The sequence below is a fragment of the Fundulus heteroclitus genome, chromosome 7, assembly GCF_011125445.2.
Source record: "Fundulus heteroclitus isolate FHET01 chromosome 7, MU-UCD_Fhet_4.1, whole genome shotgun sequence".
NCBI classification, from domain to species: Eukaryota; Metazoa; Chordata; class Actinopteri; order Cyprinodontiformes; family Fundulidae; genus Fundulus; species Fundulus heteroclitus.
The window spans coordinates 9,409,986-9,420,690 of record NC_046367.1 but is presented as its reverse complement, the minus strand read 5'-3'; the positions used below and the strand labels follow the sequence as shown (position 1 = coordinate 9,420,690).

Here is a 10,705-nt window from a genome sequence, read left to right as displayed (position 1 = left end):
TCTGAGTGAAAATTTGTATTTCCGTGGGGCTCTCCAAGGGCCATTTGTCCTTGGTCTTATCCTGCAGCCAACACTTCAGAGAAACCTCCACAGATGGTAGCGGGGAAGGTGAGGGGGGGAGCAGGGGATTCGTGCGATGTTGCCATAACAACTCAGGGCGAATTTGATAGTGGAAAGTCTGGTTTGAAAAACAACATTTGTATGAGAACAAGCTGAAACCAAATTTTCCTTTAGCTTTAGAGTCTTTTCGTCGCTGTCTCCTGGAACCAATTCCAATATTCCAATCGATGGGCTAGTTAACGTTCACACTTTCAGGTTTTATCCAATCTCACCTCTGTGAACCACAACCGCAGTCAGCTTATCAAGCCGTCCGTTTTGTTCGTTTAACGCCTTAATGATCACGTCGACTGCCGCCGGCAGTCTCATCAAGGCCTTGTTGACCGCCAGCAGCTTCTGAAGGTGTTGATACATTTAATATCCTCCGAGACCAAAAAAGAGGAATCCAAGTATCGTAAATCCGAATAAGTAGACATTTTCTACGTCCTCAACAGAAAGAATTAAGAGGCACACCGTGGACCATTTCTCCCACGGGTCCAAGATGTATCACGCAAAAAAGTTCCGTTTCCAGTTGAAAAAATTTAACCAATAGTGTTAAGAGACCAGCTGACGAGATCCATAATTTCCTTAGAGCTTTCGGTTGGTATGAAGAAATGGCACAAAAGACACAAAACGAAGCAAATAGCAGGAGAGAAGGGGAAGGTTAATAGCAGATAAGGAGCTCTGGAGAGCTGAAGAAAAACCGACCGACCTCGAGGAGAGATAGAACAGAAGGATGAAGATATCGCCATGCATCGCAATGACCAAAATCACTCATGTATTGTTTGACTACATTTAATGACTGTCAACTGCGCTGAGCCCCTGTTGTATTCAACCTGTCTATTTCCTCATTTAGACCAAAGTTGAAGTCACCCCCAATAATTAGAGAACAATCCCCGTGTTTTGAAAGTGCGTGGAAAAGTTTTTGGAAGAATGAGGGTTCATCAACATTTGGACCATATATACTGACAATACATAACTTCTGGTTATGAATAGATATTTTAATAATTATGAATCTACCTTCAGGATCTATAATTTTGTCTAATATTGTAACACTAACGTTTTTGTGGATTTAAATTGCTACTCCATCTGTATAGAGTTATAGCAGGCAGCAAACACATTAAGGAACTCAGGTGACTTAAAATCACTTACAGTCATAGCTGATTTATGGGTTTCTTGCAATAAGACAACATCTGCCTTTAATCTTGTAAGCTGGTTAAAGATCTTTAACTTTTTCTCTCTGGTGCCAGCTCCATGCAGATTCCATGTCACAAACTTTACATTCATCATAGGTGAAAGTGAGAAGTTGAAAAGTGCATGTCCTCGGAAAAATAGTTATACATAGACCCAGGTAGCATCATATAACATGCTTGTGATTGTCTGGTCAACAAGAAAGAAGCAGAAGAATAATATAAAGAAAGACAGAGAATTAAGAGAGTGCAACGAGTGAGAAAAGGTGAAAGAGGAAGAACCATCAGCCCATGCCTCGTGTACCCAACCGTGACTAACAACCATACCGTGCCAACCTGCTCTTGAGTGGTGCATTTATTTCAATTATCACCATGTTCACCGCTTGTTATAAGTTCATAACAGTTTGAATACCACAGCAACTTGTCCTGGATGTCTCCACACCCTGTATGAAATGTCTCTTCACATCATCCTCTTGGAGCAGCCACGTCCGCGTCTTCTCACCAGGCTGAATTATGAAGCAGAGTTGTGAGCACTGGACATCACCTCAGATCCTGTTAAGTGTCCTGCCTTTGATCCCATTTACTCCAAGTTGCATGATGCTGAATCACCACATTTAAATGTTCTTCCCTCTAGGGTCTAAGAGTGTGTTCTTGCCCATCCAGGTCATGTTTGTGAATCTGTGCAGTTCAAGTCCAACATCTGTAAAGCAAAACACCCATGCATAGTCCTGTTTTAAACTATTCTCGTCAAAGAAAGAGTTCCAATGTTGGGTGCCATTGCAGTTTTAATGTTCCACAGTCAACCGTCACACATTGATTTCTTCTTCTTTTATTATCACTGTCAGGGGCAGTCCTGATTAGATGTGTTTCTTGTATTACTTGTTTTACCTATTCTTTTCACTTCCTGTTTTATTTTGTACTCATTTCCTAAACTTGTTTTAGGCAGCTTCACTTCCTCCCTGCAATCAGGATCTGCCACAGCCTAATGTCAATCACCTGGGGTTTGTGCTCCTCTTTTGTTTGTTAGACTATTTAATACTCACTGATGCAGCTTCCCTTTGCCAGTCCGTCTTTGTTCTTTGAGCCTAGCGTTCCAGCCTTTTGTCTACTTAGCTTTCTAGTGTTTTTTGACCTCAGCCTGAATTCGGACCTGTCTTTGCCTCTGTTTTGGATACCTTTGCTTCTGCTGGATTTTTTGGTGTTTGACCCTGGACTGTATTAAAGGAACTTTGAGTTTAAACCCACTGTGTTAGGTCTTGCATTTGAGTCCTCTATTCCTGAGCCTTACGACAATCACCTTGCGCCCAGGAGTCACTCTGCTATCCTGACCAGATCCAAAAATGTCCAACGAATCTAAATGGCCTTATATCTTTTTATTAGTGTGGGTAAGAGGACAATCTTTGAATAATCCTGCCTTAAAAGACCACTAGGCAAAGAGTTGATTAAAGTCAATAATATGTTTATTCTTTCATAAGGATGTGTTAACATCTGGTTAAAAGGAGAACTATTTGGTTATTCGTGTCTGAGCAGAGGGATATTAAATCCCATGAAACCTTGCATGTGACTGCGTGTAATTCAACCTCTTCCTGTATTTCTATTATAATTTTTTGCTGTCATTTTAACTCTTAAGTTACCGTTGTAAGTTAACATCATGAGTCATTATGCTAACTTTGCAGTTTTATCCATTCAAGCCTGTAACCTTTGTGGCGCTTCATTGACACTTGCCGGTGTGGCAGATTTAAGCAACATCTTAATTACTTGCATTTTTATTTATGCCTCTACTTACTAAAAGATTTATAGTAAATCCAATTTCTGCAATGTCTTCTTTGCAGCTAGTGTAGAGTTGGTGCTTACACTGTAACATTAACTTCAACTTCTTCACCCACAAATGTGTTGTCTTATTTGTTGTTTATTTATTGATATTTATATTTTTTCTTACACACTTTTTAAAGTGTAGACGGCTTTGCCATATTTTGTTCCATCTACTGGTAGTTGAAATTATACGGGTGCCTATTGAAACAAACATTTTTTCATTTGTTTTTACTTTTCAACCCCCTCCTCAAAGGACTTCCTAACTTAGTAGTGGTGTAATGATAAAACAGAATTTAAAAATGTGTCCTTGGGCAAAACATTTCGCTTGCCTTCTGCCAGTTCTCAGAGTGCCCCGTGGTGCCAATTGTACAATAGTATCAGTCTGCCCAGGTCAGCTGAGGCCACAGTGTACTTCACCACCATGAGGATGTGAATTTGTAAGTGAATGGGTGAATAACTGAATGTAATGTAATGATCTTTTGGCCTCAGGACTTAATAAAGTGCTTTTAAAGTACAGGCCATTTACCGTAAGTATGACTAGTTTGGAAAAAGCAGTGTGTTGAGTTATTTTTCAGTTTCCTTTCGCAAATTTAGAATGAAATTTCAAGTTTTTTTTTGTTTAAACTAAACTATTTGGGGAGGTAAACTTGAGTGCAAGCTCTCCTATTTCTCATATGTTTCCACCCTTAATACCAATCAGACTGTAGACATAGCTGAAAACTGTTTCAATATTTTTACTTGTGACCACTTTAAATTAGTATTTTTGAAATGGTGGTCTAACTTTGCTTTTTTTATTAACTTTTGTGTGAATTAACATATAACCACAGGTGCAAGATTTTCTGTTTCTTTTATTCAACATAAACAGATAGGCAACAGGCAGAGAGAGATTCATGGATGACATGCTGCAAATGTTGGGAATCAAATCCGACATTCCAAATCAAATGCAGATGATTTCTATGTATATCTAAACACACTGTTCTATGGCTTTACAGTTTTGCAGCGTAGTCGTCTCCGAAGTCAATCATTGGTGTCAGTGCACTCAGGATTAGAGTGTCAACATCCTGATTGAGCTGAATCTCTTTACTGTAGTTCTTCACAGGGAGAATGCAGTTCATTGGAATCCCCAGGCTGGAGCTGAAGTCACCCATCTATATTTTAGAAAAAGCATTTGATTTTGAATCAGATGTTATGTTTTTGTTTTGTTTGTATTTTTCTCTTGTCTGGAATTAACCTTTCTACAACTCACCTTCTTCTTTAAATGTTTGCTCTTGTAGACGTTTCTCAGGTTTTTTTCCGTTTCACCACAGGCTTCATCAATGTGGGTGAGAATCGCCAACTGAGGAATACCTGTGGAAGCAGAGGTTTGCTTTGAGTGTGTCATTTATTATTGCCAATACATGTGTTTTAACCTCTTAAGCCCAGAGGGGTTTATTTCCTCATGAAATTACATACCTGATATGTATAAAGTACAGTTACACTGCTATAAAGGGTAAATACAAACTTTTGGTATCTGTGTAAAGCCAAGGCATTAAAGAATACTTTTCAAGTGGAATCACTAATGCATATGTCACTGTCTGATTTGTAGGTGATCAAAAAACAAAAAAATCCAATTTGTTAAGCCTCGCCTAAATACAGTAAACACTCCAAAACACCATGATAGCACAGTTGACAGTATAGGAGAAACCTCGGCCATTCTGTATCCACATATTGACAATAACTGCAGCGACTATGGACTGAATCAGCTGAAACATATATTTTAGTGAGCATTTTTCCTAGTTGGACCCGCAATTTTGGCAAAATTTAACAAAGGGTGCCATAACTGCGCCAGATGTATTTTTTAACTCATGAAAAGAAATCCGGTCAAATAAAACTGAACCTCTCCTTAGTGGTTAAAGAACCATATAAACATCAAGAGCCACAGTACAGCACCAGGAAACAAGTTCTTTAGTTTTAGCTGCCAAACTCTGGTTGAGTTGATACAATTACCCTATGACATCTAGAGGGCAAGTAGCCAGATCATTAGGTGCCATATGAAAATACTGAACATGAGATGTTTGGTAAAAAAATTAAAATAAAAAATAAGCGACTTACAGATTTTGGATTGTGCAGTACATTGTGGGTAATTTCCTTTTTTGACCGACCAAACAAGATTCAAAGATGGTGGAGAGCAACAAAGAAAACTATTATTCTCTTCGAGACACCAACTGTCAAATGACACCATCCCTCCTCTGCAGAGACACTGTCTCAGTCTGAATCTGGGACACTAAAGTCAAGCTTAGCTTAGCTTAAATATGTGGAAAGTCCCATCTGTCATCCACGGTGTCAGCAGTGTTGAGAGTTTGCTTAAGGTGCGCTTTTTAGAGACGGCTCAGAAAAACACGTTACCCCATGTAAAAAATGAATTAAACATTTGTAGTGGCTGAAATAAATAGTGGGGAGGGGGGCAAATAGCACAGAATCGAAATGTGTGTGTCTGTGTGTGTGGTGGGATGGGGGGGTTGGCGAGAGGGGCATGTTCCATCCATACCCCTATCCGTTAAGCCCATGCTGGGCTGTAGTGTGCAAAGCAGCAGTGACTGACAGTTCTGTAAGCTCCATTATGCACAGACATTACTTCACCATGACACTTTGAACAAAGACATGCCATAGCTTGTTGGAAAGGTAAATCTCCAGTTTCCACCAATACCAGCCACGGTAGGGTGGGTTTTAGCATTTCTGTGCAGCAAAGCATTTTTCTGGGAGCGTCAGCCATGTTTAATGGACAGTTAAATGGCATCTTGTGTTTTAAAGTTCCGAAAAACCAAAAGTATTTGTTAAAACAATTAGGGGCTTGTTCAGCTTTTTCCCCATAAATAATTCCAAGGAGGAGGCTTTCATGTTTTTAAAACATTTCTGACCTAATTTTATAGCATGATAAAATGGAAGTGGCTCTGTTCGTACCGGTACCAGTATGGGTGGGCTTAAGGGATTTTCACAAGTATCAAATTAATACTTCTCAAATAAGCTATAAAGGAACACATTTAAGAAGTAGAAACATTTATGAAATAAAAATAAAACATGTAGAAGACTTTTACTTTACAGTTACACTACTTTTCAGAACATCGGTTTTGTTTATTTTTGTTTCTTACCCAGATCACTGGCTGCTTCTCTGATTTCCTTCATTTTCTGTAGAACAGAGGACTTCATCTCTGGTGCATTAGCATCATGAATGCAAACCAGAACATGGACCCTGTCACTGATGGATGGGGAGGAGTTGTAGCAAGGATCACCAGCAGAAAGGGAAGATGAAGGATTGAACTGCAGGAAAAATCGTATATTACGTAAAATTAGTATGAACATATACTAGGCAAGGTTATTACAACTTTAATATCCAAGCCAATACGAACATACATTTTCGGTGGCGGTTAAAGATAATTTAAAATGTAAAAATGATACTACTTGTACCCTATAACCCTCCTTCACATGTCCCTTTAAGGCCAGTTTGAGGTCATCTGCTCTGACTCCTCTTCCATCTCCATCCTCCAGACCCATGATATCGTTGAACACAAAGGGATAAAAGTTTCCTCTTCCTTCTTTCTGGATTTTATAGGCTACATACTAAGAGAAACATAAGGTCAGAAAAAAGATATTTATATTAACAGCGGACATATAGCAGCTAAAATATATTTTAAACAGCTGGAATTGTTGCAAACTTGCTTGAAAATACATGATTTTCTAAATTTTAAACATAATTGTTTTATCAAAATAAAATTCTGAACAACGTGCTACTTTAATATTGGTGAATTAGTTCATAACAAATATGTAACCACTAAAGGTGGTCGTGTATTTCCCTCCGTGTTACTATGGGGAGTTTTTATGAGATTGGAAAAGATCAATTATGAAAGAAGAAAAATAATTCAAGTCCAAATCGTTGACGACAAATGTAAGTTGAAAAATCTTTTAACTTCTTTTTAAAGCCTGTCCTCCACTTCCTGGGTAAATCCCTGTAGCCCCTAACTGACCCAACTAAATGGTCGAATAAGAGGCTTCTGCAGCACTTCAAGTCATGCTGGGGAGGTACCAAAATTATTTCAACAAGGAGTATTGCAGCAGAGAACCATCCAAAACATGAATGAATGGGGACTAGAGCAGGTAATCTCTGCTCTAAACACCCACATACATACAGTGGATAGTAGGTGAATGTGTTATTACATTTATTTATTATTATAACACAAAATTTTGGCTAACAATCCACCCAACCACGTGGAGATTGAGTAAAAAGTAAGGAACTCTGAAAATAAGCTTTTAAAACAAAAAAGTTATATTGACCTTCTTGGTGAAACTTTGATCAGCAGTTCTGGCACTGGCCAAAGCTTGATTGGTCATTCTCTCTTGGAAAACATTGTTGACAGAGTTGATGAAGCTGGACTTTCCCGCACCGACTGGTCCGTAGAGCAAAACTCTGATATGTTCTACCTCGTCATTTTGAGGCTGAAACCTCTTTAAGTAATGAAGAGCTTGCTTATTGCCTCTGTTAAAAAGGGAAAAATAAGTTAGTAAATTCAGATCATTGCGTTTTCCATAATAAATAGAGGTGACAGTACTTCAGTGGCCATCTGGCAAGTGTCCTTGGCAAGACCCTGAATTCCAACTTTTCTGAATTGCGCTAACATGTATGGTTAAAAGTTTTTCAATTATTAAAATTAAATGGTAAATGTATTTATTAAAGTGTGTGTTATTTATGGAACTAAACCCAACTGTGAGTAAATAATGGTTTAGTTAATATTGAGAAAAAATATATAAGGAACCGTTTTCATTAGAGAAATTACATTTTTTTCACTGGGTGAAGGCTTGCCTTGCCATTAATTGTCAACCAAGTTGCGCCAAATGTGGAAAAATAAAGACTTGCGTCCAGGATAGTATACTTCAGCCTTCAATTCCACATTAAAGATAGCTGCAATAGGCTGCCTTGTTACAACTCTCCACACCACAACAATGATGGACATATAAAGCTATAAAAGCAGGACCACGGTATCATTTTGCTAACTTTTTATTCTTTGCCTGGTCTTTGGCAAGTAAAGGCAAACCTGGGCTGTGTTTCACAATGTGTCATTTAGTGATATTTGAGAGCTTTCAGGCTAACCTGATGACAATCGCTTACAAAGATTGTGGAAAGCAACAAAGACAACTATGATCCTTTTCAAGACACCGACAGTCAAATGACACTGTCTCTCTTCTGCAGGGACACTCTCTCTGTCTTAAGCTGGGACACTAAAGTCAAGCCTAATTAAGTTCTTAAAGCACTGATCTGGCTGAAAGTGTGGAAAAGTGTGAGTTGAGTGATGGAAGGGGCAAAAAACAGAGAGATACTATCAGGTGGGGAGAGACACAGGTATTTTCTTCAGTAAGGAGTGAAGGGGCTGGAAGCAGGTTCTAGGTTCGTGAACCAAAGCACCTCTGAAGCTCTGTACGGGTTGACATTCTCAAGATGCCCCAGGGCACGGGGATATGAGCTGACAGAACATCCCATTGTACCATGATAAAGTGCTGTTGCACACATTACTGCGATGATAAAGAACAATATATTGTCATAGTTTTTAAAGCAATGTGATGTATTACTGTAACACTTATTATATTTATGTAATCTGCTACCTTTGTAATTTGCTACTCCCAACACTGCCAACAAGACCCTGAGGGCCCCACAAACTGTGTAGGTGTTCAAAAAGCACCTAAAGACATTCCTATTTGAAATGTAAATTGCATTATAAATAAAATTTATTATTATTATTATTATTATTATAAACAAAATCATATTCCTGGACACAGCTGAACTATTTAAAAAGTCATGCTGATTCCATGTTCTGTCTCTCTACTCTCTTCTTCTGTCCACTATGGCCTACAGGGCAGCTGCCCTGAGCCTGACAGCTTCCTCCGTTTCAAGACTAGATAGCGCACATAAAGATGAAGATTAGTCACAATAAATGTGTGCAAAAAACTTTCAGTTTTAGTCCATCTTTATCTGGATCACTCTTTTCTGTCGGGGATTTGTGAAGAGTCAAAGGAGGTTTACAACAGCATTTCTTCTCTCCATCTTTGGGTTAACTCGGTGGAGCCTTGCAGTCGTGTTTTTTCGGCCATCGCTAAAGCATTTAAACTCCATATTAGAGCAATTGAACATGGCACAAAGTGCACCTGTTATTGTATATTAAGGCCTTTAAAGCTTTAAAACCAACACCTGCGAGCGTTATGTTCACGTCTGCTACCTGAACTCCATCCAAATTACAGTGACAGTGGGGTTTGCTTGGTAGCCAAAAGTTTTGAATGCATATGATTTGCGCATGCACAAATACTCAAAATAGTTTTTAAAACATTCACGGTAATCATTTGAATGTTAATGATGCACTTTTTACTCACCCCCAAGATATGTCTCTCCATGGAGTTTCTAAAACTATAAAGGAGAATTTATTGCAAAGTCTTTAAAAAAAACATGCCTGTGTATTGCAACAGCAAAAATAATTAGCTTTTTAAAATGTTGGTAAATACATGAGCAACAAGAACGAATGAATCAGTAGTTAAAACAATTCAACCTTTATTAAGTCAAGAAAACCACTTTTTGGTGTGAAAGCATGAAATTACGTTGTACTTACGCGGAGAGGGTGGTGGAGCTAAACACAAGCAAAGATACATTACTTAGGTCAACAGAATAATAAAATGTTGTACATTTTACATACTATATTAAAGTTAGAGAATTGTAAACACAAATGTTCCAAAATATATAGTACATTGTGACAGTTGTGGTACATAAATCATGTTTAATTGTAAATTGGGGAGACAAAAACATTACAATTAATAATATGGAAGAATTATTACTTACGTGGGTCGGGCTGAGGAGCTGTACACAGTAAGACAGAAGGAATAGTTTGAGTAAAAATTTGAATAATTGGAAATCAAATCTAATTTTCATTATTGTACTTTTCAGACATAAACTAACAGTTAGACTCTAGTGTTCATTCATTATGATAATCATGAAACCTGATTTCACTTTGTAGTTTTAAAAATATATTCAAAATAAGTTTAATCATTGGGGAAAGTAAACTTCTTGAAAATCTGCACTAGTATGTACAAATATTGAAATGTTGCAGTTAACAAATCTATGCATCTATGTCAGTGAAAACAACAAAGTATTTTTACTTACATGGTTTTGAAGACCCGCTCCCTCCCATGACTGTTTAAACAGAGCAAAATTCCTTTTTTACCTCTTTAAATTGTTTTCACTTTGAACAACCAAACAGTTATGACTTAATGAAATGAAATAAAGCAGAGAAATTTAAATTGTCCAAAATAATTTTTCAGTGCTCATTAAGTGCCTATACTTATTCTTCAACCATGTACTGCAGCTCTTTCTCTTTTACTGATTATAACGAAGGAAAATAAGAAAAGAGAAGATGTGCTGCAGCAGGGAGGATGCTGATACTGCTGAGTAACGAGGAGTGAAAGGCTTTTTATACCTTGGGGTGTTTGACTTTGACTTTCACTTTCTTTGACCATGTGACTTACAAGAAGAGCACTCATTCACAGAAAGTAGTTTGACTCAAAAAAGTGAGTCAGGACAATAGTCCACTTTATGT

General features: G+C 37.9%; 1 protein-coding gene across 1 annotated transcript; it reads right to left on the bottom strand.

Moving 5' to 3' along the window:
- Positions 1-4,063: 4,063 nt before the first annotated feature.
- On the bottom strand, positions 4,064-10,477 carry LOC118556440 (interferon-induced protein 44-like). The gene is made up of 9 exons (XM_036138889.1): positions 10,273-10,477; positions 9,952-9,969; positions 9,725-9,742; positions 9,492-9,525; positions 7,407-7,608; positions 6,543-6,695; positions 6,227-6,395; positions 4,345-4,445; positions 4,064-4,246 (listed from the first exon to the last, which is right to left on the bottom strand). The coding sequence occupies exons 1-9, from the start codon at positions 10,298-10,300 to the stop codon at positions 4,085-4,087; spliced, it is 885 nt and encodes a 294-aa protein (XP_035994782.1). The 5' UTR covers positions 10,301-10,477; the 3' UTR covers positions 4,064-4,084.
- Positions 10,478-10,705: the final 228 nt, after the last annotated feature.